The 14,460-nt window shown below is 48.0% G+C and overlaps 1 protein-coding gene across 1 annotated transcript in view; it reads left to right on the top strand.

Annotated features, from left to right (window-relative positions):
* The first annotated feature begins 242 nt into the window (after nt 1-242).
* PRKCE (protein kinase C epsilon) overlaps nt 243-14,460 on the top strand; it is a 490,916-nt gene continuing 476,698 nt past the window's right edge. Inside the window, exons 1-2 of the mRNA XM_077749323.1 lie at nt 243-521; nt 723-1,268. Coding sequence (XP_077605449.1) covers nt 921-1,268 — 348 coding nt within the window. The 5' untranslated portion in view covers nt 243-521; nt 723-920. The remainder of the gene's footprint in view (nt 522-722; nt 1,269-14,460) is intronic.

Genomic DNA, 14,460 nt, shown 5'->3' on the forward strand with positions numbered 1-14,460 from the left:
CGGCCCGAGTGNTCGGCTCCCCCGCCCGCCGCCGAGACCCGGCAGGCTCGCCCTCTCTGCGTCGTCCTCTCCTCGGCTCACTTTTCCCGTATTGCTCCCCCAACAGGCAAAACTTTCTATTTCCCCAAACACAGGAGCGCGCGCGCGCGCGTGCACACACACACACACACACACACACACACACACACACACACACTGACGTCTTTTGCGCATTTCCTGCATTAGAGGGAGGGAGNGCGCCGCGCGGCTTCGCCCAAGAGGAGGCGGCCAGGCTGGCTGCGCGGCTTGTGGATTTTTAAAAATTTGGCTCCGAGGAGGACCATTTCCTCTCGACATGCATCCCTCCGGATAGACTGAACATCCCTCGATCCATCCCCCGCCCCGCGCGGTCAGAGGCAGGCGCTGGGTGTGCGAAGAGGATCCGGGTTGAAATCTGCGCCCCCCGTTCTTGTCCCCGCCCCGTCCCACCTCCCCCTCTCCCTCCGGGAATCGAAATTTCCCGGGGATTATGTTTCGGAAAGGTAGGTAAGCGCCGGGCGCGGCGCCCGCGTCCCCGCAGCCCGGACCCGGAGAGCCAGCGAGGCGGCGACACAGCCCCCGCGCCTTGCAGGAAAGCCGGCAGCTCGTCTCCTCTTCTGGGGGTGCCGCTGGTGGTAGGGGGGGAGAGACTTGCTCCAAACGCGACGTCCCCCAGCTCTCCCCCCCTCCCTGTTTTCCGTTAGGAACCCGGCGAGGAAATACATGCACTCGCTGAGAATCGCCCGCGCTAGGGCGCAACGCTACAAGGTGTAGGGAGAGTGTGGGGGTGCGGTGCGAGGGGACCCCGGAGTCCCCGTGGCTCAGAGCGCCGGGGCGTCGGTTCTTCATTCCTGCCCTCGGGGCGGACGGAGTGACCCCGGCCCCCACTCCCCGCCCCGACCATGGTAGTGTTCAATGGCCTTCTTAAGATCAAAATCTGCGAGGCCGTGAGCTTGAAGCCTACAGCTTGGTCGCTGCGCCATGCGGTGGGACCCCGGCCGCAGACTTTCCTTCTGGACCCCTACATCGCCCTCAACGTGGACGACTCGCGCATCGGCCAGACGGCCACCAAGCAGAAGACCAACAGCCCGGCCTGGCACGACGAGTTCGTCACCGATGTGTGCAACGGGCGCAAGATCGAGCTGGCCGTCTTCCACGATGCCCCCATCGGCTACGACGACTTCGTGGCCAACTGCACCATCCAGTTCGAGGAGCTGCTGCAGAACGGGAGCCGGCACTTCGAGGACTGGGTGAGTCGGGCGCCTCCGGGTCCGGGAGCCCGGCTGTGCGGTCCCGGGGAAGCACTCGCGGCCTCGGCGTTGGTCGTGGGGCGCCGAGCGAGACTCACTGCCATCTGGGGTGTGTGTGCATGTGTCTCCGTTGCCTTGGGGAAGCACACTCCATTTCGTAAGGCGGGGAGGAGTAGGCGCCGGGGCAGGGAAGAGGAGGCTTGGCAAGAGAGTCAGGCCCTCTGTCCCCTCCAGACAACGGGGGCTACAGGGCGCTCCCAAGCCGGGAGAGCCCCCGGCCGCTGGTGCTGAAGGTTGGCAGCGACGTCGGCGCCTTCCGCGGGCGGGTGGTGGGCTGGCTGTGTGTGATTGTGTGTGGGTGGGTTCCTCGGTCCCCGGAGAGGCACGTGGAGCCCTAGACTGAAGGCTTCTCGCACGTCCTGGCTTTGTCCTGTGTAGCCCAGTGAGGAGCTGCTTCATTTTTCCCTCCGGGAGGAAGCCGGCTTGTTTCTGTTCTGTTGCATGGTGGTTAGCTCATCTTCTGACATACAGGGAGAAAAATGTGTTCTCTAGGCTGTCTCCTCCGGGGTCCCAGCAGCACCAGTCTGGCTTGTTTTGCCCGGTGCATCGCCCATTCATCCAGAATGAGCGTTGCATTTAAAAAATGATTCTGCTGGTGAGAAATTGGAGGTCAGCGTTTTGAATCCCACTTAAAGTTATATTAGTTCCCTGTTTTGATTTTCAAGGTACCGTGCAGCTGGATACGGTTTGTAAGTCAGACATCGAGTTGATTGATGACATTGTCAAAATATTAGGGACTGGGAAGTAGGCCTCCCTTGTCCAGATACTATAAGCCAAATGCATTCAACCTTTCGCCCCCACCCCCCAACGAGGGACAACAAACCTTGCTTTCGCCCATTTTTGGAAGGAAGGTATTAAATTAGGAAGTGGATTTCGGTGTTTTCCGAGATACTACATGTTGCCCCTGAGAGCAGGTGTGGCTCTGGGTGCACAGGTTTTTAAGCTTCCTTCATCTACACAAAAAGAGACATCTGGATCCTTGTGGAGAAATAAAGAGGAATCCCTTTCTAATTACTGAAAGCAGGCCACTTCGTGATTTTCCTAGGGTCAGAGGTCGCCTATGGACCACCTTGGCATGTCACCTTCCGTATTTTGTAAAAGGAGATGGAGTTACAGAGGAAAATAGGAAAAAAGCCTCTTCTCTTTATGCTCTCGCTGTGCTGTAGGCTGCCCGAAACCATGGTTACGAGGCTTACAGGGAAGCTCCAACAAACCAAGTACAACCTGGGAGACTTGCGGCTTACACTTTGGGAGGCAGGCAGACCTTTCTGGAGTCCCAGGGAACACACTGCCCCCCCCCATTCTGGGCCGTGTCAGCAGTGCCCCTTACTTCTGTCTGCCTCCCACCACCAGGCTTCCCACTCGCTCCCCATTTCCTTTCCGCACGTGGGCTCTTTGACTCAGGAAAAGTAGTGCATGTCTGAGGGCGAGCTGCAGGCATAGCTAATTTCAGGACCAGACCTTCACACCAAGAACGTGTGGTTTCGAAGTTGTCGATTTAGAACAGGAAGAGGATGGGAAAAACATGAGTTTGGCGGGGAGACCGTCCGTGGGGCCTTTGCTGTCTGTGCAGATGAGGGAGACGGAGAGTGAGGCAGAGAGCAGGTGGGACGAACAGCGAGGCCGGGCCGGTCATTCTGGAACACATCTTCGTTGGAGGGAGAGATGTCCAAGAGCCTCTGGTGATGCTTTGCCCGGGGCCCGCCCCAGCCCTGGCTTCATCAAGGCACCGGCCCCACGTTGGAGTATTTGCCGTGAAGCAGCCCGCGGCCTCTAGCCTTGCCTGGGTATTATTCTCTAAGGCTCTCAAATTCATGTTGGACTTGGCCCTAGACCAGGTCAGCTAGTGCAGAAGCAGGTTTTAGAGACAAGGACGTTTAGTCTCAGAGAAGCCAGGTGGGTACCCAAGGTCACATGACCAGCACAGGAGGGATTGGAAGTAAGGCCCGTGACTCCTGTTGCCCACGGCTTGCCTGGTAGAGAACTTAGGCCCCCCAACGCCCCGGTTCTTCTAGTGTATTCTCCCTTCCGATCCTTGCGCTGGGTCCCTGATGTTTTCATGGTACAAATGTAGAATTAGGTACAACAGGTATTGGACAAAAAAACAAAACAAAACACTACAACTTGAGTTACAAGAAGGCCAGAAGGAGGCATGAATTGGGCATGAGATGGTGGGTAGCCTTTAAAGAGGTATTTACAATAGGAGATGGCATTCCATGGGCGCAGACACTGCTGGAATATAGGCCGAGAACACCTGTGGTCAAGGTTGGGGGGCAGGGAGGCATGGCCCAAACTGAGGGTGCCTGTCAGCAAGGATCAGGCAGCATACAATTTCCCCCACTTAAGACTTTTATCTCAATACCACCTGTGCTATTATTTACTTAAAACCTTTAAACATTGGTTCCCTCATTTCCCACTTCAGCCCCAGTATTCATGAAATCACAGGTTGGGATATTCGAGTTCCACTTTTTCTTCGTCCACATTAACATAAACACGCGGCTTCTGAGACAACAAGGAGGGAAGTTCACGTCGGTGCCTCTTAACATCGTTAGCTATACGAGGGGCCACGCTTTGGGTACACTGGAGTAGGAGAAAGTTTAGAAAACAGGTGGATTCTAGAATGTTTAAAAGCCAGGCTGAGATAATTAGTCTCCAGATAATGAGAGATGTATCAGTTGTGATGACAAAGGGCTTGTTTTAGAGAAAGCTCATTATAGAGAGATGGGAAGATCTTGCTTGTACTGAAAGCAGAATCCCATTAAACACTGTTGCTGTCGCTCGTTTTCCAGGAACGAGATATTGATGCCGCTCTGACTTGAGTGTGCGTAAGAATCGCTCGGGGAGGGTGTTAAAAATATAGGTCTGCCTATATCCGCCCCTTCAGAGCTTTTCATTCGGTAGTTTAGGGTAGGCGCTGGGAACCCTCATTGGTAACAAGTGGTCCAAGAGAATTTGACCAGACCAGGCTTTCAGAAACACTGGGGGAGAATAGAAATTGTGAGCCAGGGAGGGAAGGCTCCAGATAATTCGTGTATGGAGACTTTGTACCGAGAAATGTCCTCAAATGTTATAGTAGACCTTTGTGATTCCTCCAGCAAGATTGCTAAGCATAGTGGTGGAAACAGGAAGTATAGGGATTCCTTAGAAGCAGGGGCCCAGAGAACGCAGGATGGAGCTGCTTTGCACTGAGGGCAGGTGGTGGGAGCATGGTGGATGGCAGGGAGGGTGGATGGCAGGGAGGGTGGATGGAGCAAACCACGTGACAGCTGGCTGCTCCTGCTCGCAGTCTGGAGATTGCTCTGTGGTCCCCTCCCTTAGGGTGTATACTGAGCTCGGCCCTCCCCTTTTCCACCACCCCTACCTCTGAAGACATCTTTGGATGCTGTCACTCCGTGTAGAAGAGGCATTCCTAATGCAGCGATAATGACAAACTCTCTGAGAGGTGGTTCAGCCCTGCGCTTAAGGGCAGAGCTCTGGAGGGAGGCTCCTTGGGTTCGAATCCCGCCTCTACCACCAAGAGCTTTTGCAATCTTTAGTAAGCTTTTTAACCCGTGTACCTGTTTCTTCCTCTGTAAGAAGCGGATGATGTAAAAATATCTACTTCTAACAAAGTACGATTGTTGAGGGGATGAAAGGAGTTAATACATGGAAAGCGCGTAGACCAGTGCCTGCCTCAGCCAGGGCTCAGTGAGCGTTTGGCGACTATGGCTAGTATTATGTCCCCCCAAGCCTAACAGGGGATTGGTCCTAGAGAGGGTTCTTTACAGAGTTGATTATTATCCGGGACCTAAAGAAGCTGGCTTTTCATCATCTCCGACATGTTTCTTTTCAGTTGGATAGCCTCGTTGGCAAGGAAACGGGACGCTAGTCATTGGGTTCCATATTTCCCAAGTAGCCCATTGACAGGGATTCTCAAAATTACTCTGCCCTGCTGACCCTGCGCGATAGGCCCACACTCTTCCTGAAGGGCTAAGGCTCAGGAACTGTTACTCTTGTGTTGACCCCAGAATCCCAGGGGGAGACTCTTACAACCGCAGAGGCCAAGGCCAACCCCTTGTTAGTTCAGATGTGGATGCCCTGAGCAGAGCCCGAGGACCTAGGACCGGCTTGGCAGCTGAGAGGCCCTGTTCAGTCTCACACAGAGGGTGGCTTGAGTAGCCCCTTGATAATACTTTGCCTGAAGGCGAATATCTACCTTCAGAATTTTTGTAGGGAGATCTTAGACGATTCTTGAAAGCTATTATCATTTAGATAGAGCGAGGTGGGAAGGGCCTAGAAAGGGGTGTGGAAGGACTGGGCGTGGTCAAAGCCCCCTTGCATGAAACCTGCACCTTGAATTTGTCCACCAGCAGCTGAGGTGCCTGGATCTCTCCGTAGTCCGCTCCCCACTGACTCCTGTAACACTTACCGTCTCATTAAATATTGCTCCTCGTGGTACATGATTGGTTATTTAACAGCTGCCCTAAGGGTTAGTTCTTGCCCCGGTGCTATCATGGAAAGCCACCTGGCATTGGGGCCCTGCAGTTAAAGGGCCTTGGGCCTCCTGGGCAGTCAGATTTTGTGTGTCCTGTTTCTCCTCTGTGTTGTCTTTGACCAGCAGCGGATTCAGTGAATATTTGAGCCCCTCAGTTCCCCAACTCTTCAGTGCGCCCCCTCCCTCGGATCTGTGGGTTCTATCTACAGGTTTCATCTACCAGTCTTTTTAAAAAATGTGTATTTATTTATTTTTGAGAGAGAGAGAGAGAGAGAGTGTGTGTGTGTGTGTGTGTGTGTGTGTGCACGGACTTGCGCGCACGCCCCTGCACAAGCTGGGGAGGGGCCGAGAGAGAGAGAGAGAGAGAGAGAGAGAGAGAGACAGAGATAGAGACAGAGGAAGAGAGGGAGACATAGAATCCGAAGCAGGCTCCAGGCTCTGAACTGTCAGCACAGAGCCCGACGTGGGCTCCAGCCCATGAAGCGTGAGATCATGACCTGAGCTGAAGTCGGATGCTTAACCGACTGAGCCACCCAGATACCCCAGGATGCATTTGTCAGTCTTGAGGCATGTGATATAGGCTCTTTATGCCTGTTTCTTCATCTGTGAAATGGGACTATAATCATTCTTATAAAGTTCGACAACCGCTTGGGCTTTTTATGAGAAATAAGAGAATCTATGTAAAGTTCTTAGCAAAGGGCCAGGCTACAGTACATTCTAACAATTTTATTAATAGTCAAAGCGTTATATGCATTTATTCAGAGTTTTAGAATCTTAAATCAGAACATATGGCTTAGTGATATTTCTCTCTTTGATTTGTGAATGTATTTATATGAAAAGTCTCATACAGTCTAAAAATGAAGTTAATTTGGTTACACTTAACAATCGCCTTTTTGAAAATATTAGAATCACTTGAAGTGAGATTGTTTTGAAAAGTCTAGGAATTGTGTGGCCACTGTAGTCAAAGGTTAATTATTTATTGAAGCATAGGACCAGTTGAAAATAAGGATTTTTGGTTTTACTGTATCAATTTCGTTTAGTTTCATGGATTTAAATACATTCTCAGTGCTGTTGACTCCAAATTCCTAATTCTAGCCCATGTAACTGTAGCTTCAGAACTCATATATGGGACTGGCTTCTGGTCATTGTCATTTGACTGTGCAAGGGCATCTATTATGTCAAAAACCGTGTATCTGATTCCCTTCTTCCCAATCGAAGCCTCTTACGGGCTCTTCTATCTCAAGAAGTGGCAACTGCATCCTTTTAGATTTAGCCTGAATCTGTGAGAAGCCATTCTTGACGCCTAGCATTCTTATGCCCCCATGTCCAAGCGAACAGCAGTGTTTCTGGTCTGTGCCTTCAAAATAGATCCCAAATCTGGGCATCTTTGTATACCTCTGCTGACATCACTCTGGCCCTAGACCTTATCAGCTCGTACCTGGATTATTTCTACAGCCTCCTAACTGGTTCCTCTTGCCCAAACTTCATTAGCTCATGTCACTCAGCTCACAGATCTCTTGGTAGAAACCCACATCCTTAGAATCTACAAGGCCAACATGGTCAGGCTCCTGATGTAACCTCTCTGACCCTATATTGCCTGCTATATTTTTTCCTTCACTCTTTTCCCGGCCGTATCGACCTACTCGACACCCTTAAACATATTCACCATGTTCCTACCCCAGTCTTTGCACTGGCTATTCCATCTTTCCGGAATGTTCCTTTCCCAGATACCCTCATGGATCAAATATTACATTCTCAGTAAGGCCTTTTCTGGTAACCCTGTTTAAAGTGTCACCCTTCTCCTTGATGTTTTACATACTCCTTTCTTGCTTTAGTTTTTACTCTTTAGGTCTTATCTCTATCTTATGTATTTTTCTTACTTATCTTTATTGTTTGTCTCTAACACCAGAACAGAGTTCTATAAATGCACTGGTGTTTGTCCACTGCTGTACTCTTGGTATCCCAGACGGTTCCTAGTCCCTTGTTGATTGAGTAAATGAACTTAATTAAACAAGTGTGTATTCCCCCAGCACCTCCTGTGGTCTAGCCCTTTGGTAGAGTCGGGGACTTGGTAAGACAAAAGTTGTGTATGGTATCAAGGAGTATGAAATCTAGCTGGGAAGACCAGTATGGTAAGCGGTTGAAGGAATTCCTGAAACAGTCTTTCTGTCTAGTTGAAAGAAGGGAGGAGAAGCAGAAGAAAAGGATATTTCATAAAAACCTGCAGGGTCCTTGAAGCTGTTCTTATGGACGGAGGCCGTATTATTTCCACACAAGTAGAAAGGGGAGGGGCCCAGGGAGGGGGAGGGAGAGAATCTCAAGCAGGCAGGATGCTCAGTGCAGAGCACGGTGCGGGACTCCACCCTACGATCATGAGATCGTGGCCTGAGCCAAAATCAAGAGTCGGAGTCTCACCCGACTGAGCCACCCAGGCGCCCCTTTGAGGGTAGGAATTATAAACACTCTGGGTGCCAGGGCCTGTGCAAGGTGCTGTGGGAAGGGGAGAAGAGAAAGGCCCCCTTGCCCTCCCTTTGCAGCGTTTAAAGATCAAGTTTAAGTTCTCCTAAGGGCCTCTGATACAAAACCTTCTGTAACTGGCAACAACAAGAAATGCAATTTTAAAGTCCAGTGCCTGAACTGCGGTGCCGGAGCTCATGGAAGCATATGCAGAAAAAAGCTTCCAGAAGTTTCACTTAGACTAAAAGAACTCTAGAGCAGGCCTGCAGTATTTTACATAAATAAAAGCTACACTTGGCAAGACATTATATTTCTCTCCAAGTTCCTCCGGGTATATATGGGCTGGTTAAGTAATTACAATCTATTATAATGCTAATCAGCAGGGCTGCACCTGTTTCAAAGCCAGTTTTCTGTCAGAAACCCTGCGAAGTGGCCAAAAGTCTGTACTGTGCTGGGACTGCAGAGGGGACAGGAACGTACTGTTGTCACCGCAGCTTACTGGTCACTAAACAGAATGGAGACTCTGGGGGGGAATATGATTGAGCCCCATGATATCACGCCTGGGAGGAAGGGGAGAAGCAGCACCTGTTAACAAATCCAGGCGCAGAAGTGAGAGCCTCCTCGGCCCCACCCCTCCCGGTCCCCTCTACTTCACCTTGAAGTCTCAGAGAGGTAGTTTTTTAAGCTGGTGAACAAGTCACCTTTATTTGCCAGCAAGGCATAAACTCATTGAGCTAATGACCCCAAGAGGTAGATCAGATTAAAGATATAATCTGGTTCAAGAAGGGTTTAGGAGAATAATGGTGGGCAAATCAGTAATTAATTATTGAGGGAAAACATAGACTTTCAGTGGCTCAGTTGGTTAAGCGTTCCATTTCAGCTCAGGTCATGATCTCACGGTTCGTGGGTTCGAGCCCCGCGTCGGGCTCTGTGCTGACAGCCAGCTCAGAGCCTGAAGCATGCTTCAGATTCTGTGTCTCCCTGTCTCTCTGACCCTTCCCTGTTCATGCTGTCTCTCTCTCAGAAATAAATAAAAAAACATTTAAAAAATTAAAAAAGAAGAAAACATAAACTTTGATTTTGCTTATGTCCTTCTTGAGTAGAAATTTTTTTTTCCAGACTGTAGTATCTCTTGATGCCAGTAGTCTTACCCTAGCCAGTTACAAGCGTCTTGTGAGCAGAAGTATCTTCTTTCCACTGGTCACCAAGCAGAGTATGAGCCACTCGGGAAGTACATGGGGCCAATCACTCATCTGTGCTGGTTGAATAAAAGGCTGCCTTTGGGTCTGGCTTTGTAGAAGCTCACAGAGGCAACCTACTTTGATCAGACTAACTTAGATTCTGCTCTTCTTAGAATGTCACCATCCAGTATAGTGCTGGAAAGAAAAATGGCGGAGCCCACAGAAAATTCTAACCAGTGGATAAAGTGGTATGTTCATTCATTGCTCCAGCCATCCTTTCATCCATTTAGCAAATGTTTACTTATATATTTGCTATATATTTACCTTATATGCCAGGTGCCATGCCAGGAGCTATTCTCAAGGAGTTTATAGTCTGGTAGGAGACACAATATTAATCTCTGAGTAACATAAGTATTCTGGTGAAGAAAATCGTAATTAAGAAGGAGAGCTCATCACAGGGTTTTCTGAGCCTGGGGACACCTAGACTTCTCTTCCTCAGGGTTGGATTCGCTAATACTTCCCCCGCCTCCCGGGGAAATGTATTGACTAGGGAGTCAGGTGATTTCTATTTATCAGTGGGGTTTGACCTTAGATTCCACACCTGTGAAGGCAGGTATTCGCAGAGATCTAGATGCCCTGAGGTAAGGCCTTTGTTAACAATGATCCTGACTTGGCTGTCTGCATTTTGAGCCTTGACTTTGCTCAGCCTAGCACTCGATGATGTTTTATCTTTATTGTTCTCTACGAAGCTGAGTCTTGTATCTCTGAAAAACTGCCAGCTTCTGCTTTTTTTCCCTTCTTATCTTTATTACTGTGATCAAAATCACAAAGCCATTTTTGATAGCTTGCTTCTTTATGTAGTGTTCAAGGCCCACAAAAATATATTTATTTTTTAACTGGAGCCCTCTGTCTATATCACTGAGCCACTCCAAAGATATTCCAAAAACAAACAAGCAAGCAGAATTTTTGGAATCCATCTCCCTACTTTTCGTATGGATGATTAAACGATTTGCGGCAGCTGAGAGAATCATCAGTCAGCAACCAAGGATGGGATGTGTGATCGACTAGTGTTTGCCGGAGTATCTTTCAAAGAGTAGGAGCCTTGTAATATTTTCAGGTTGCTGTGATCAAAGAGGTTGGGAAATGTTGCAGAGTCCAAGGCGCGTTAGTATATTTAAAACTCCAAGATGGCCTGTAGAAGAGGGACTTGTATCTCTCTGTGTATAGCCACGTGTTTCCCAAACGTACTCATCATGGAATGCTCTTATTATTATTAGCATCATAGAGCTAGTGTTTTGTGGACATCCTTTGCAAAACATTATAATTAGATAAAAGAAGGAATGGACCTTCCTCAAGTGGGCCCTTTGGGAGTTCGAGATTAACACCATTTGATGAAATGCTGAAGTTGAAGGTCTGTGCGACATCACAGGAGAGGGAGATGAATGTGGGTTCTACTACTTCGCAAAGGCTTCTTTGTAAGATTGTGAGCCAGGCCTTGTCGAAAATGGAATCTGGATAGGGAAGGGAGTCCCTCTAAATGGAAGAAGAGCATAAAAAATGTTGGGCAAGCAGTTTTTCGCATTTTGGGTGATGAAGGCAGTCAGGAAACCAGTGAGATTAAAGTAGGAATGCAATCCAAAAATAATTGCTTTGTTAACAAAGCACACACAAAAAAACAAAATAATAAGCTATCGAAAGAAAGGGAACAGTGGATAGAATGGATATTCATGCATTCATCTATCCAGCTAGCCAGCCAGCCATTCAACAAATAAATAATAAACACTTTTTATGTTCTAGGAATTTTGCTTAGAACAAGGTGTTGGACAGGATTGTTGGGTTGATATATTGAACTATTGATTATCAAGGGAATCTATCCTAAGGATTAACCCCAATTTCCCATGCTGTATTTCCAGCTACTTTTCTTTGTTTATTTCTGACGGGGCCCGATAGAGAAGAATAGCTTTGTGAGCATCCTTCATGGCATTGAGTGGTGACTTGTCTAAATTCATGGGTCTAAAACAGTAGCGTAGGCTTTGGTGTTCTAGTCCTGGGCTGAATTCTAGTTTTCTCAGTATGACTGCCTATTATAGGGAAAATAAAATGGGAATCGTAGCTACCTTGTAGAGTTACTCTAATGACAGATGAAGCATGAAAAAGTGCCCAGCTTCAAGCAAGTTCTCAATACATGGAAATTAATTATTGGTAATTGTCTGCATTTACTATTTTATATTCGATACAGGTAAAATTGTGCTTTTGTCTGAAGGTTTCATTCAGTAATGACCAAATGAAGAGTTTCGTGCCATTTCCTACTTTCCTCCCTCTCTGAAATGAGCTGGCAACAAGAACTCAGTGTTTGCTGGATTCCAGGTGTGCAGAAGTAGACACTCACACTTGACCTTTCTTAGGCAGCTCCTGGGATGAGAGGCTCAGGGAACATGGATTACCTGCCCTGGGGCTGGCTTTGGTCTCGATGGACCTACCTAATGCATCTCTCCCTCTGGAATTAAAAAAAAAATTTTTTTTAAATGTGTATTTATTTTTGAGAGAGAGAGAGAGACATACTGTGAGGTGCACTAGGGGGAGGGGCAGAGAGAGAGGGAGACCCAGAATCCAAAGCAGGCTCCGGGCTTGAACTCACGAACCGTGAGATCACGACTTGAGCCGAAGTTAGACACTTGAGCCGAAGTCAGACGCTGAACCAACAGAGCCACCCAGGCAGCCCTGGAATTTTTAAAAAGTAGATTCAGTGTTGCATTTTACCCTGAACATCACCTGCATTAACTCGTGGGCCTAATGGGGTGACTGAGGGTTTGAGGACTTCTCACAGTCTGTTTGGCCGTGGCCCAGGTGTACATCCCATTTCTCTGGGCCAAACCACCTGACTGCATTCTCCTACCACGTGTCTCTTCAGTAAGCCCAGCCTCTAACGGAGTGCATGCGCGTTGCCGTGTTCTGGCCTGAATGTCAGTAGTGCACCGAGGTACTCCCCTGAGAGAGCAGGACTTTGCTTTTGACCACGACATCGGAATTGCTAAGGTAAACATGAATTGAAGGATAGCCAGCCTTTTGAAAAGATTATGGGAGACTTGTAAGGAATAATAAATTCCTTTGTTAATTTTCTGTTAGGACCCCTGGTTTTTTAAGCTCCGATTTCATTTTAGGTAATTGACATTGAAGTAACAGGACTAAAAGTAGCAGAGAGCTCATTTGACCATGAAGGATCAGTCCTGGCAAACTGCCTTTCTGTCTCCCCTTCAACCACATGAGTCCTTTTCTTCCTTTAAAACCTTCTTTACGGGGCACCTGGGTGGCTCAGTCGGTTGAGCGTCCGACTTCGGCTCAGGTCAGGATCTTGTGGTTCATGGATTCAAGCCCACATCGGGCTCTGCTGACAGCTCAGAGCCTGGAGCCTGCTTCGGATTCTGTGTCTCCCTCTCTCTCTCTCTGCCTCTCCCCTACCCCCTGTCTCTCAACAATAAATAAACAATAAAAAGTTAAAACAAACAAACAAACCTTTGGAATTCACCCAGAAGCAGGGGGTCTGGGTCTTCTGTTGCGTAGCTTTGTGACTTTGTGAAAATTCACTTGACCTCCTCAAACTTTTGTTTCCCTGTTTATGAAAAGAGTTAGTAATAGGCACCTTTCTTGGGTTGTAGGGCTGCGGGCAGGATTGAATGAGGGACAGGTAGGTGATGGTTCTTGGGCCTGTCAGCATTAACTCGGAGTCCTGTCGATGAGGAATGGTGTGCTTTTGTAGATCTTCCTATATTGAACTTGATGTAAAAAGTTTGTTTTTGGCACCCAAGCGCCTTTATCTGTATTTCTGTCGGGTGCCCAGAGCCCAGAGTTGCGAGGTGAGATACAGGATGCCCAGTTCGATTTGAACTTCACATAAACAACCAATACTTTTCTGCTCTAAGTATATCCTAAATATATATACTTACATGGGATATACTTACACTACCAGGGTATCCATTGTCCAGAATTCAGGTGTCCAGAATTCCAGACATCTTGTCTTTTTATTTGCTAAAGATGGACCCATGTCCCCCAACCCCAGTAACAAAACATGCCCAGGAGAAGGATACACTCTTCATCTCTTCATCCCACTGAAGGCAGAGGAGGGAAATTTGCAGTTACTTTAAAATGGAAGGCTTAGCCCCTTGTTAAAAGAATTCCAGCATTAGCCAGAAGTAGGGAACATGTTTTTCTGATGAATGACCCCTTTCAAGAACCGCTAGAATCATGGAGGCAGCCTTCTTCCCGAAAGCATGGAGTTCAGTCCACACCGCTGGCCTGTTAACATGCCTCAGGCCCCCACTGCTTCACATTTTCCCGATACTGAGTATGAGAGCTCTGTTCACAGAAAGCGCAAGTCACAAGCCATGACCACCTTGCTGTTTTAAAACTATTTTTTTTTTTTTTGTTTTCATTTTAGAAAAGAAGAGCTCACTTAAGTTTTAGGTGCCTGAGTAGTAATTCATGATGATAGCTTTAGGGTTCGTTTGCCTCTTTATTAGCCTTGTTCTTCGGAATCCAGGGGATTTACGTAAGAGTTGTGCAGCGGCACTCAATACCCTTTCGGGGTGCTCACAACCAACTCTCCCCCCCACCCCCACTCCCAGTCTCTCCCCATAGCTCCAGCAGGCATTCAGGGGCCTGTGTGGCTGTGTCCTTCCCCTTCCCCGTTTTCTTCTAAGTGGATCCCGCATCCTTCATGCGGGAACCCTCCCACATGGGGGCTTATTTCGGGTTCTGTGTTTCCCTCTCTCTCTGCCTCTTCCCCACTTGTGTTCTGTCTCTTTCTCTCTCTCTCAGAAATAAATAAATATAAAAATTTTTTAAAAATTACACACATACACACACACACACACCTGTATGTTATTTTTAAAAAGGAGAAGGCAAGGGAGGGTGCTGACATAATAGGGGGAATTTTTATCTTTTACCTTCATTTCAACATTATTTAAAAAAAATCAATAAGCCAGCTTTTTAAAAATGTTTATTTATTTATTTTAATAAATAA

This window comes from Crocuta crocuta, unplaced genomic scaffold, assembly GCF_008692635.1.
Source record: "Crocuta crocuta isolate KB4526 unplaced genomic scaffold, BGI_CrCroc_1.0 scaffold118, whole genome shotgun sequence".
NCBI lineage: Eukaryota > Metazoa > Chordata > Mammalia > Carnivora > Hyaenidae > Crocuta > Crocuta crocuta.